General features: G+C 43.2%; 1 protein-coding gene across 7 annotated transcripts in view; it reads right to left on the reverse strand.

The window, feature by feature from the left end:
* Positions 1 to 451: 451 nt before the first annotated feature.
* The window catches only part of LOC135252733 (piezo-type mechanosensitive ion channel component 2-like), a 128,066-nt gene continuing 114,802 nt past the window's right edge, over positions 452 to 13,715 (reverse strand). For all 7 annotated transcript variants that reach the window (XM_064331177.1, XM_064331176.1, XM_064331175.1 and 4 more), the window contains 17 exons: positions 12,774 to 12,947; positions 10,986 to 11,564; positions 10,267 to 10,525; positions 8,812 to 8,994; positions 8,216 to 8,471; positions 7,586 to 7,718; positions 7,193 to 7,340; positions 6,570 to 6,784; positions 6,199 to 6,357; positions 5,452 to 5,599; positions 4,877 to 5,065; positions 4,504 to 4,596; positions 3,972 to 4,141; positions 3,580 to 3,696; positions 3,402 to 3,481; positions 2,502 to 2,691; positions 452 to 1,988 (listed from right to left, as the gene is read on the reverse strand). In XM_064331177.1, coding sequence (XP_064187247.1) covers positions 1,736 to 1,988; positions 2,502 to 2,691; positions 3,402 to 3,481; positions 3,580 to 3,696; positions 3,972 to 4,141; positions 4,504 to 4,596; positions 4,877 to 5,065; positions 5,452 to 5,599; positions 6,199 to 6,357; positions 6,570 to 6,784; positions 7,193 to 7,340; positions 7,586 to 7,718; positions 8,216 to 8,471; positions 8,812 to 8,994; positions 10,267 to 10,525; positions 10,986 to 11,564; positions 12,774 to 12,947 — 3,346 coding nt within the window. In that variant the 3' untranslated portion in view covers positions 452 to 1,735. The remainder of the gene's footprint in view (positions 1,989 to 2,501; positions 2,692 to 3,401; positions 3,482 to 3,579; positions 3,697 to 3,971; positions 4,142 to 4,503; positions 4,597 to 4,876; positions 5,066 to 5,451; positions 5,600 to 6,198; positions 6,358 to 6,569; positions 6,785 to 7,192; positions 7,341 to 7,585; positions 7,719 to 8,215; positions 8,472 to 8,811; positions 8,995 to 10,266; positions 10,526 to 10,985; positions 11,565 to 12,773; positions 12,948 to 13,715) is intronic.

A 13,715-nucleotide genomic window follows, 5' to 3' on the forward strand; every position in this document is an offset into this window, starting at 1 on the left:
AATGATACCTTCAATGCTGCCAGGCCGGCATATAACTTTAAGCTTCATTCCAGTGCTTACAATGTCAGAAACATTCACTGGGAACGATTTGGAGCAGTGCATGTATTATTGTGGAGAACAAGCAGTAGGTAAAATACAGTACATATGTGCTCCTAACTACAATGTTACAGTCATATGTTCGTAGTTGACCTTAAATTGTTTCACTCATGCATGAACAGTCTAAGTGGTTAGGAGTGAATCAAGAGACAAAGACACACTCCCTTCTCATCAATTTTTATCACTGGTCAGCTATAAGGTGTGCGGTCAGCTGGTCAGTGACTTGACTGATGCTGGCAACAGACTAATAATCCACTGCTCTGGATGGCTTCTGCATTACACCTCAATCCGCTGCATTGCATTTCATCCCTACATCTTCAATTCAACAGACATTGAAAAGGTGGATGAAAAACAATTGGCTTTCCAACATGTGCTTTATTTTCTGCTCGCTGAGCCAAATCTCCACCACATGTCCTGTAATTATACAGCTGCTGTACACAGTCAGATTTATGCTTCTTTTTTCCCAAAAATGTGTACACAATGAAAATGATCGCAATAATTTAATTTTTTTTCATGCTAAGTTTTCTAATGCATAGTTCGGACTGCCTTTGCTCACATTTTGCTTAAGGTGTGACCTCGATAAGCTGTTTATCTTTTTTTTTTCATTCACAATTCAGCACTGTGAATGTAGTGTTTTTTGTTTTGTTAGATTTTTATTTCTTTTTTTCTTCTGTTTTTTTTCTTACTTTAGATGAAAAGTAAAAAAGAGCATTCCAAGATGAAAAACATAATTCATAAGCCACAGGACCTTCCCCTAGGTGTACTGTAGTCACTCTAGAGATGGTTCTGTACCTGCATTAGCCCCTTGCTCTGACTGTGAGAGGGCTTCCCTTGGGCTCAGATAGAATGGGAGGTCTGCTCCTGACAATGCACATAAGATAATTGCATACTCTTATGAAATGCTTATGGCATATTCCCCAGAGATATACAATGAAGGCAGAAAAACCCCTTCTTGGTGAGATGATAAGTGTCTTTTCCTGAGAAGAATATGCTTTTTTTTAACCCACTGATAAGTTGACTGTACAAACGAAATAAGGCATGTAAAGATAGTCATGTCGTTCGTCTTCCGTGCCTTAAAGGCCTCCTCTCTTTCTCTGCCGCAGAACTGAAGCATTTCCGGATTCAAGAAAACGTCTTTCTTTCTTTAAAAAAAAAAGAAAAAAAGTGGCGAGTGTCTTTCAGTCAGTCGCTGCCCTTTACCAATCCACCATTAGGGCATCTTTCCACGATCTCGTGAAAAAAAAAAAAAAAAAAAAAATCGGTGTCAGTTCAAGTTTACAGCCAGCCTCCTGGGGCAGCGTATTGCACAACCCGTGGTTCATGTATTCCAAACTGAAAAAAAGGCCAGAGATCTGAGCAACTGGAGAGCAGCAGCGCCATTCTGCCTGGAGACACACCGCAAAAAATGCTCATATTAATCAGCCTATACAGACCCGAAAAAAATGAATGCAGATTTTTGAGGAAGGTTGAGAAAATGTCATGTCATGTCTGTGCTGTAGAGGGCAGTGGAGGTTCAACGGGATCCGTTTTGCTGCCGCCAGGCCATCATGCAAAGAGACCCGGCCATGGACCCAGCGGATTGTGCTTTTGTTTCCATTGGTTGGTTTTTCCAGCGTCCTTGGTCTGGAGGCATCGCCCCTCACTGTGTCTTCTCCCTGGTCCACTTGATCATAGTCTCTGGGGAGCGGTAGAGGAAGATGAGCTTGGCGTACAGGTCCTCCTCCAGCTCCAGCTCCCCGGTCTCCCGCACCAGGAAGATGTCGGTGCAGAGCTTGAGGATGCGGTCCACACAGGGCAGCTCCTCGAACATTATGGAGTGGGAAATCCCGCTGAAGAACTCACGCACGAACTTCCCGATCACCAGCACCACAGAGGCGTACAGACCCATGATCCTGTGCGGCATGGGGGGGAAGTGGAAGAGAGAAGGGAACACACAGAATCTCATTACGCATGAGCCGGAATTCAGTCAACATTTATCCTTAACTGACTCCTACATGAACACAAAGGTGTTTTTCATCACTTCAGAAACAGTTTGGCTAGCGCAGCAACCATAAAAACGATCTCACCAATCTGAGCAGAAAGAAAAGAACGCCTGCTGTTATTTGTGAGTCAAACGACAAATATTGACCGAATTCAGTTCCTGTTGTACCGGCGATCTCATAGCTTTCAGTGTCAGAGACTGATGGGTGGCAACATCTAATGATCATTTTACTTCTAATGTCAAAAAGTAATTATTGCAGAGACATGTCACCTGGTCTCCAAGGAATAAACAACAATTTAATCAACACATTAAAAAGTAAAACAAATGCAATAGCTTGAATGTGCCACATACTGTTTGTATTTTCCTAATCTTTTATTCTAGCCTATAACACTCACACTGGTACAAGGATGTAATCTCCACATACCCATATCCTGCCAGAAAGCCCAGGCTGGGTGGGCTGACTTTATCACTGAACACAAACAGCTCCAGGCCAGCCTTCTGCTTCTTCTCCGTCTTACACTTGACGGGCTGGTCCACGATCCACCACTCCTGCATCTCCCCTGTCATGTTGTGGGTTCTCTCCAGGGCCAGTGTGATTTTCTTATACTTTTCATCTGAAACAGAATGCATCAATAAGATAAAACCTGACACTAGATCATGCCTGACACTCAATATCATTGAACAGATGATTCATAGAAATTCACCACATGTGCATGACGTGATGTTTCGACAACAATGCGTTCAAAACACATTATTAGTGAATGCTTAAGGAGGGTATTTTTTTAGTTTTAGTTTAGTTTAGTTTTAGGGTATTTGAGTTATCAATTGACAGATTATCAGTCATTACATTCATGAATCTACTTTCGAAGTTTTATTTAATGATATTTAAATGATTTAACACACTGACATCAATCATAAGCGTGCAAGTTAGGCAAGAACTACCAATCAGTGCATTTGTCTATGGTAAGCCCTAAATTATGGAAAACACAAAAAATACATTGTTGCGTAAATTAATTGCAATTAGTTTTAATCTCTGCCAAACATTTTTATGAATGTAGTAACTGAAAGTCCTTAGATACACACTTCTGTTTTCATGACATAGACCAAAATAGGTCTGTCACCACAGTAACACCTGTTCATTGGTAACTCATGTGAATGAATTAACCACATTTGTTTTCAAGACACAACTTAAGCTGTGATAATCAAACTCCTAGAGGGCAAATAACTGCGCAAGTTTTCGATTGTCCAAGCTGATACCACTTGTACAAAGAATACCTAAAGTTCTTGTCCCACACAAACCAAACATTTGCATCTTTGCTATTACCTTTATAAAGCTGTTCAATGGGTTTGGCATTGGAGTCACTGGGAGCTCGAATGAAGCAGGGGAAGGCGTGTTCTATTACCCTGTGAAAGAGAAGAAGAGGGGCACTTCAGACAGACACCTTACCACCTGGAAAAAAGGCACCTGAAACATTAAACCTGAGTTTAATCAGTATACTCACACAGCATCACGCCTGGTCCCATTTAACAGTTTTATAAGCTCCACTCTTGTTTTTGTGTCTAGATAGGCTATGTGCTTGTCTGTTGCAAACTCAGCTTTAGCTCCTAAACTCAGGTTCCTGTTGATGGAGAGAAAAAATGTGAAAACTTTGAGAATACCAAATGGCAACACAACGGTAATGTTTTTTTCTTCATCTTGTGATCACAATCAGTCAACTTGCATAATGGAATCACATCTTATAGCCCAGGTGCCAGTAAACATGAGTATGGTTTCATTGTGTATCTGCATTCTAGGTCACAGGCTTGCACCTGATGTTAGAAATTAGGGTTGCTAAACCATGAAGCCAAACACTATTCAAAATTAATATATGAATATAGGATGGTTTGGTTGTACCTCTGAATGGACCAGGTAACAGTGACAGGAAAAGTGATCTCATCTTTCAACACCTTCATCAGGTTCTTCCTGCTGGGTGGACTGATTGTCCATAGGGAATTTGAACTGCCCTCCAGTTCTGCTACAGTCACATCTTCAGATGAGTAGGCCTCCAGAAACTGCAATGCACCCTGGAGACAGGAAAAAAACCCCTTTTAAATCTATCACCATAAGAACCACATGCTTATGAATTCTAACAACATGGATGTTCAGCATAATTAATGCTCTGTTGGTACCGTTTTTTTTTTTTGGGGGGGGGGGCATACACAAAACCAAGTGACTTACATACAAAGAGCATATACTGTCTAGCAAATTATTGATATCAAAATAATGGTTACAAATAAACTTTTATGAATATAAAAACTAAACAAGCCATATTACAAAGCAATCCCACTCATTTTTTCTTACATTTATTAGAGTAAGTTGGTGATGTGCTAACTCCTCAATGTATGAGTCTTCACAGTTTTTAGAGCAGTAATACCGATTAACCTACCGGAGTTATTTTATGTGAATTCACAAAATCAGTGAACTCTAATTCCCTCATTTCCTTAAGCTGATTCTGTTGGGCGCTCATGGTGAAGATAGGCTGCAGAAACACAATCAGGAAGTGATTAAGGCACTTAAACCGTTCTAAAGCAATTCATACTGTGCATGAGCCTGGCTAACCAAATTTTCACAGTCAGTAATAGTAAAGTATATACAAATGTAATGATCATCCATCAAACATTACATTAAAAATGCTGAATTGCTCATAAAATACATCACTCTAAAATACACATAAATATACACATAATGTTCTGCTATTTGCTATTTGCAAGACGTTTACACCTCTGATGTCCCGTCGGACAGTGAGAGGACAGGCGTACCTGGAACCCCTCCAGAGTGATGGTGACAGAGACGTCCAGAGGCTTGTTGACCACCCCGGCGACAGACTTGACCAGGGACATGAAGAGCAGGGGGAACCAGACGATGCAGATGAGCAGCATCACGATCATGCCCCCCATCCCATACTTCACCACCTTCTTCTTCTTCTGCCCCCGAGGCTGGGGGTATCTCTGGAAACAGGGCACACGCAGTTCACACATGCTCACTCCAGCTTCTTCTACACCATTATTCTTACTTAAAAAAATAATGGAAATGGCTTGCTGCCACATCTGAATTTTATCACTTTTCTGATAGACTGGAAAATGCTAGTGTTAATTCCTGTTCGCTTTTGTAAATGTGACTATTAAATGAAAGTTTGCTCTGACATTTTCATTGCGTGCCAGTACAGACCGGTCAGCCTTCCTCGAAACCCAGAATGCCTCCAAACACTTAAAAACCTCTCTCTATTGGTCAGACCACAAAGCACAGCGCTTTGGAAGAGAGCAGATTGGTGGAAGGGAAAGAGAGACAGTGTAGCCGGTTTGGCCACTGACCGCCTGTCTCAGTCGTCCCTCACCTTCTCCGACTCCCTCCAGCACTTGAGAACGAAGATGTGCGCGTAGATGTCCTCCACACAGATCCAGCTGGAGAGGCTCAGGGTGGTGTCGGTCCAGACCCAGTCCATCACGGCTCGCAGCTCCGTCAGGAAAGGCACCAGGCGGAACCTGGGTCACAGACAGGACATTGCATTTACTGGAGGGACGAATCAAACTCAAATAACTGCAGCCATTTCCATCCAAGTGGATGGAATAACAGAAGCAACATGTGAGCAGCAGTGAGGCATTCAGTTCTGTTTTGCATATTTTATTATAGTTGGGCCTTACCCCTAGCGTTCTCAAAATATAGTGGGAAGTGGTGATTTTAAGGATTCTGAGACCTCACGAAAAGGTAAGAGGGCCCAAGTCACAGCACCTGTCACATCCCATCTCATACACCGCAAAGAAAGAGGAACATAAAGCCAAATGTCCCATATTATACCGCCCACAAATGTGAGGGCCCACAAGTTAAATGCAGGTACACATTGCCATAGAGGTGTAAAAAATCAGGGCTCTGGCTCCGGTGAAATTGTAAGGTTTGCTCTCCTCTAATTCTTTACGCCCATTTCTTTGATGTTTATGTGCCCAAATTAAAAATCATGTAAGATGTTATTCATATGTTCAGCAAAAATATTTCTTTGATTTTTACAGTGATACATTTATTTTGATACAGCTATACAGATATTCTTTGTTCTGCATGTTTATAGTTTCATAACAGTGTCACTCACCCTTGGAAGAGGAAGAGGTTGACATAATTGTAGCTCTTGGTGAGAAAGTTACCCAGCACTCGGGTGGGGTAACCACAGCGGATCTGATAGGCTGACAGTCCAAAGTATATGCACTTCACAAAGTACCAGAGCTGCGCCACAGTGTTCTGACTAAAGCGTCTGGGGATGGAAACATATGCTGTTATGAACATGTCGTCAATTAAAATGACAAACAATATTTTTCGACACAAAATAGAAAAGTGTGCGCTTGTAGGATGCAGGAGTGGTTTCATATTGCTGACCGGTAGATTCTTAACAGAGTTACAATTAAGTGAAGATAATGATGCAATAGAAGAGTTAACATAATGCATGACATCTGAGTGCATCAGTACCTCTCTGTGACCCCTGGTAGGATGAAAAACATCCAGAAATGTATTCCAAACACCAGGATGACCTGGAAGATGACCTTGCCCATGACTGTTTTCCTTAGGTACAAGGCCCGGTCCACCACCATAGTGCCAAACTGGATGAGGACCATGACCAGGAAGGCCTCAGGCACCTGGTCCTCTGACAGAGAGGATGTGATGTCAGCAGCTGCTGAATGTTTCTGAGGCAAACAGGGAAAAGGAAATTGCTCACTATGATTTGGAAATGTTTGTGAAATGCACTTTTTTTCATAAAGCTGAATTAAAATAGTTAAAATTAGAATACTGTATTTCATAAGTTATTCATTCACATTCACATTACATCCACCCATCAATTAACAGAAACAAAATATTACATTTTAGACTTGTGGTAAGCTGGTACAAAATTACTTCCCAAATGTGACTTACTAGAGTCAATACCATATTAATAGTAATACTACATTAATTTTATCCAGACGATAGGTACTAACACAATCATTATTTTATAATCATGTCATTAACTACCTTCTGACAAACATTTTAAGCGTTTCTGAAAAAAAAAAACAGGAATAATTTGCACTGAATTACAGAAAATGAAATGTCAAACGTACCCCAAAAGCCCAAAAGCCAAACACAATAATAATGAAGTCTACGGTGTCCGCCAGGAACATGAGTACATAGACGTCTGTCACAGCACTGTATTCTGGGTGAATCAGGTTGTAGAAGAACTGACGGATGGGGAGGTATATCTCAAGGGTTCTTGTACAAAGAAGCAAAAATGAACATTAGATACATGGTCATGTTTCTGCACATGCAAAGACAAAGCCAATAAAAATAAAGAAAATAAGCCATTACTTGGTGATTAAATGCTTTGGATTCTAAAGTGCAATACGTAGTTGGAAAGTCAAATGTTTAAACACATAATGTGAAGTTAACTATATATCAATCATAATTACTGGAGCCAGTATAAAATGTATAGCTCACTAGAGCCAGGACACACTCACTTTTTCACAGTGAAGGCTTTGGCTTTGATCAGCTGCTCCCTCAGTTTTTCCAGGAGCAGCTCCTTACGGCTCTTCTGGTGGACACTGAACACACTGCTCGCCCTCCTGTGGCTGTTCCGTGTGCTTGTACTGCCTGTGGGAATCATGGAAATGTCTGCTACCAAAAGCCATACCCACCGCACATGGCAACAGAATTGATAAGTGATTTTTAAATAGTGATCTTTAGGATTTACTCCAGAGGTAAAGCATTTTCACACTATGTTAATATTATGGCAGCCCACTAAATTGCCAGACAATTAAATTCTATACTAAATATGCAATAAATATGGTCTCAAACTGACCAATACAAAATCCTTCTGTGTTAGGCAGTATAAAAATGTTCCATTCACAAAAGAAAAAAAAACAAAAAAAACAAAAACTTTTATTTATGTATAATACAACAATTAGAAAAATGACTATTTTGACTGCACAGGGTTTTTAAAAAATCCATTAACAGGCTCTCATTATGCTACAGATTGTTAGCTAAGCTGGAATGTAACAGCTTTCTCAATCCATCAACATGTACGGATGCCCCTTCCCTCCCAAATCCTCCTCCACAGTGCTCCAATGACCCCCCGGCCCCGCCCGTACCTCTCTTGGAGTGGAAGGAGCGATGGGACGCGTGGGAGCCCGTGGCAGAGCTCTTCCTCCGCACGAGCCTGCGCTGCTCGGGGAAGCGCACGTGCACCGACTCCAGCGAGGCTTCCAGGTCGACGGACTTCAGGGAGCTGTCCGCAGACCCCCTCCCCTCTCCTGCAGCCTGCGCCTCCTCCTCCTCCGGCTCGCCGCCGTGCAGGGGCACCTTCTCCGCCGCTCTGCGGTCGTCCTGGTTCCACAGGCCGTGGCACTGGATCGGCGGCCGGAGATGTGAGAAAGTTGGAAATTAAAAAGGCCAATCAGATTACGGCAATTGGTACTTTCCATTATCAGATGTTATGTTACAAGGAAGAATAAGCATAAATTTGTGTGTAGTTGGAATCTGTTATATAAACCATTACAGGGACGGTGTGCAGAACACTTCAACTGATTTACTTCAGCAACATTAGCTTTTCGATGTAAGAACTTTTTTCTACATGTAAAAAAAAACCATGTACATAAAAACATAAATCATACAATAATATGAGTAGTTTTTAAACTCATATATTAAATATTTCAGTATAAAAGCAATGTGTATTGTGAGGAAGTACCTTTAAGATGGATCTGTGGAAGAAGAGAGCTAGGAGCTGAACCAGGTCATAGTGCACATAGCCTTCCTTCTTCTCAACTCCAATGATATTAGGAGGGTGGAAAGGCTTTGACTTGTCAAACTCTATATTTTGGTTGAAGGGGAAGAAGCCGAACTGGAAGAAGTATTTTATCACAATGGTGACCTGGAAAAAGAATGTACATAATATGAGCTCATTAAGAATACAAACATGTTTTTATTACCATTAAGTTACATTAAGTTATATCTCCATGAATCTTACACTGAGAGCAGAGACAATACAAGGCATTGCCACTGGACAAAGGAACTGAGAACTTACTAAGTGTTTCAAAACAATGAGCCTCATTCACAAAACTTTTCCTAAATTCTTCTTAATAAAAGTTAGTACAGAAAATCCAACGTGGGATTCATGAAAAATACGCAGGTGTTCGATTTTGTGCGTATCCCAGGTGTATCAGAGGATTAATGGCAATTGTTCATAAAACTGAATGTGCGTGCCTGTTCATGCTGATTTGCATAAGAAAACACCCTAGTGAACCCATAAAAGGCGAGCCGCTTTAGGGCAGTGTGCAAACATTACCCATTCATTTCTCTCCGCAAACATATCAATGCCTCATAGTCCCTAAAGGCATGCTTTCTTCCCCAAGGCACCATTAGCCAAGCAGTCCACAAATACGCCATTCATAAGTGTTGGATTTCGCTGTGCACTTGTGGGCCGTTATATACGATTATCAATCACCATCAATCCATTTTATCAAAAACTTACATAAAACGACACTGCATGAATTATAAAGCATTCGAAATAGAAAAAATCTTCTGCATTTACATGTGTTCCCCAACAGATGAAGAAAAAAAGAAAGAATTCCAAAATCCATCACAGAATCATTAGTAAGCACAGTTAACAATCAAATCTGATCGTACACGTGTCGTGAATGAGACCCAAAGGTTTGTGTGTATCATCAAATTAAAACGAATCGTTCTGAATCCAATTAATATGCTTTAAATTGTATTTTAAATGCTAATCTTTGAGTGGCTTTGAATGACTAAAGTGAGACCACAGAAAACAATTAAGAATTATATTATTTTATATTTTCTAACCTACCCAGGCACTACTGTACTGTTTAGCTGCTCAGTTAAATCTGACATATACATTTCTTTGTGCACACAACTGCAGATATGACTGCAGTTTCCCACCCAGGAGCTACCACTGGTGTGGAGTCTATGGACAAAGCTGTGCTGAGGTTGTGACTCATTGATAGGGTGACCAGATTCCATGGAGCTCCATGTACATAATGCAATAAGAACAGAAAACCCACTGAAGTACGGCAGGACTGAAATGAAGGCTTTCCCTGAGTAAGTCAGGACATAAAATGGGGCTGTCCCAGGAAAAACGGGAAATCTGGTCACCCCACTCATTGAGCACAGGGGGGCGCTGTACCTCCGTGTAGACTATGGCCGTCATCCAGAAGCGCTTGCTAGGCCGGGGAACTGACAGCATGGCCCACAGGAAGATGAGGATGGGCAGGACCAGGGTGACCACCGAGGCGGAGATCATGTGGTTCAGGATGATGACCAGGTAGCACACCATCTCGGAGTGCGCCACCAGCATGTTGTAGAGAGCATAGGAGAGCTGCAGCAGCTGGGGCTGGTTCTGGTAAAACCCCTCAGAGGCCTCCAGCTCCTCATCGTAGAACATCCTGAACAGCAAAGGAGGGACCAACAGACGCAATTCTAAACCGCTCCAATGCGCTGCATTGCTCAAGTGTGTGCTGACATGGTATTCCATTAAAGCTCAATTATGAAGAGTTCTTAATATGCTCTTCAATTTAACTCTTAAATTTCTGGAAAATGTAACCTTAAATTTATATTTACAATTAATTCAGAAACCAATGTATACTTTCTACACAGTGCTTGAACTATTGTGTATATTGGTCCTTATAAGGCTAACAAAAGCATGACAAGGAATGGAAGGGTGCTGTCATATGTCAACAAACTTTTTACAGAAAATCACACCATTGAAGAACATATTTTAGGATTTCCAATGTGTTTGAAGGGAGTTGATTATCAAATTTAAATACTGTAAAATAGTGTATAGAAGACCAAGGGTCCCTTGTGTTGTCAGTGACAGTGCAGCGACAGTGGCTGTTCAGGCCTTACTTGTTGAGCAGCAGCTCGCTGGCAGTCAGCTCGTGGGTAAAGGAGGGCAGCAGGGAGTCGTCCAGGTAGTCCGACCTGCAGGCATCGGTGTCCGTCAGGTGCTTGTCGTCTTTGTCTGAGCCAACAGAGCCTCTGTCGAAGCTGACGGCTTTGCTGTAGGAGGGGGGCACGTCTGCGTCCGTGGGGAAAGTGGTGGGGGCGTCCGTGTCCGACGAGTACAGCTGGACCTCACACTCCGCGGGGAACAAATAGTCCTGCCCCGCCTCCTCCGTCTCCAAAATGCAGCCCCCGTCCCCGTCCCCGTCCCCGTCCCCATCTCCGTCCCGCCTGTCCCTGTCCCTGTCCCCGTCCCCGTCCCCATCTCCGTCCCCGTCTCCGTCCTCGCCCCCGGGTCGCCCGTCGGTGGCGCGCGCTGAAGTCTCCCCCTCCGCCTCTAAACATGGACCCTCCGGCTGCTCCGCCTCTGGCCCCACCTCCCCCTGCCCCCTGGGGGAGTCCTGGTCCTGCTCATCCTCCACTTCCTCTATAGCGTCCTCGGTGCCCTGCCGAGAGCACAGCATGGTGCACTGCGTGGGCTCACTGCGTGGGAGAGGGAGAACACGAAAGCCCAGCGTCAGAACTGAAATCCCCCGGCCCTACCTCTGGGGAAATTCAGCTGCTGCTAATCTGCCTTGAGCCACAGAGATGGCAACCAGGGGATTATTGGTTTAACGGTAGCGCTGGTCCAATTGATTACATACATGAATAACATTTAAGGCAATATACTGGGGATATGTGGGAGGATATTTTATTTAGCTTTCATGCCAGCCTTGCAACATTTTTCAGTGAATTACATCGCCACATTTTTCACTAAAAAATAACAGTTTCGAAAGGAGGCACAAGAGGGCAGAATTTCACAGAATTGGACCCAGAAAGGATCTGTGGCCGTGTCAACGAGAAAATATTTGTGTTTTGACGGAAGATATTGAGACTGAGTTGCACATCAGTTATATCAAACTGCTATACTAAATTGTACATTCATTTAAGAATGAAATGCTCCTGAAAACGAATAGCTGCTAAGCAAGCACCCGTAAATCACCCTTTACAGTGATATAACGCAGGGGCAATTTCAGTGAAATGCGGACCCTTGCTTTATTTCTTGCACATCCCTCACACATGCGCCAGTGTTAGACTCTGGCTGTTTGTCTGTTTGCTTTCTTCAGAATGTCCCCAGTGAGGACAGCACAGGTGCTGAGAGAGGAGCAATTTAAGCACAGCAGCAATCTGTCAGCACTGAAGCATGGAGCACACAGAGTCAGACAGTTAGCCCCCCTGCCCCGTCCGTCTGCCAGACGAGTACGAAGAGATATCCCCTCCCCCCTCAATATCCTTTGCATCTTGCCTCACTGTGAGAACACTAAGCTCCCGCACCCCAGGCAAACAAACGTCATCCTTTCAGTCATATAGCAGAAGAAAACACTGAATCCATCCATCCATCTGAGAAGACATGGGACTGGTCACCAGGGATTCCATTTCAAAATGACAGAGCGAAATTATGGAGGAGTCAGGTGGTCACATAGAATTTGTAGTCCTCTTTAAACCATTCTGACATTTCTGCGTCTGGATTTTAACAGAGAGGCCTTCCGAATGAGAGTGGACCCTGGTGACAAACATTTGAGCATAACGAACACAGGCAGGTTGAATATACCTCTGCCGTTACGAGAAATGAAACTAACAAATGGCACAGGCGTGGGTGGATATGGTGGGTGGGTGGGTGGGGGTGGGGGGGGGGGGTGAGAGGCCAGGCACCTGGACACAATGCTGCCGCCGCTGTCCGCAGACGAATTGGACGCGTCCAGGTTGTACATTTTGCGCAGCTTGGGCCTGGCGCGCTCGCTGGTTTTGGGAATGCTCTCGGACATTCCGTCCAGGTCATCCAGCGTGGACTGGTGGGAGTACAGCATGGTGGCCTCGGTGTAGGCGCTGCCGAACCACACCGTGGACATGGGACGAGTGGGATTAATGATGATCACAGTCACGCACCAACAATGTGACACCAACAATGTGACAATCAGCCCATACACAAGAACTGTACACTTCATATTGTACACAGATATTTAAATATCTTTCAAGCCAAATTAATCTAGATTCAGTACATGCATTCCAACATGGTGAATTACAGTAAAGAAACTGCAATACACCATGTACTGCAAATAGGTTTTTCTTATTTACGGGCTGTGCACATTTCAGCAAAACAAACACAATACCACAGTGGTGTACAGCGAAATGAACACTAATGGCATTCAGAACTTATGATTAAATCACAGTGAAATGTATAAGACCGTTTAAAATGAGGAGCAGAAGCAGAGAAGAGAACTCTACTTTGTTCCAGGAAACAGGGAGCTGCTGTGGGAACCTGGCACACTCCCTCCATGCCATTTACAAATGCTTAAGCAAGCCTAGCATTCCTCTGTGTTTTATGAGAGGAACAAACACTGACAACCTGGTGAAATGCGGAGCGGGCGAAATTACCAAAGCTAAAGTGTCCATTGAGACTGTGCCACGATAAAAACAAGTGGAGTAACAGGAACACATCAATGCGTGCTGAAAATGGTAACTGTGAAAATGGGTGTCATGCTGGAAATTTATGGTGCTCTTTTAGCTGAACTGGGTCATCATTTGTCAAAACTGGTTCTGGGAAAGCACCACATATGCTGGTCTTTGTCCTGGCTAAGTTCACTGTTAATTTTG

This window comes from Anguilla rostrata, chromosome 4 (genome assembly GCF_018555375.3).
Source record: "Anguilla rostrata isolate EN2019 chromosome 4, ASM1855537v3, whole genome shotgun sequence".
NCBI classification, from domain to species: domain Eukaryota; kingdom Metazoa; phylum Chordata; class Actinopteri; order Anguilliformes; family Anguillidae; genus Anguilla; species Anguilla rostrata.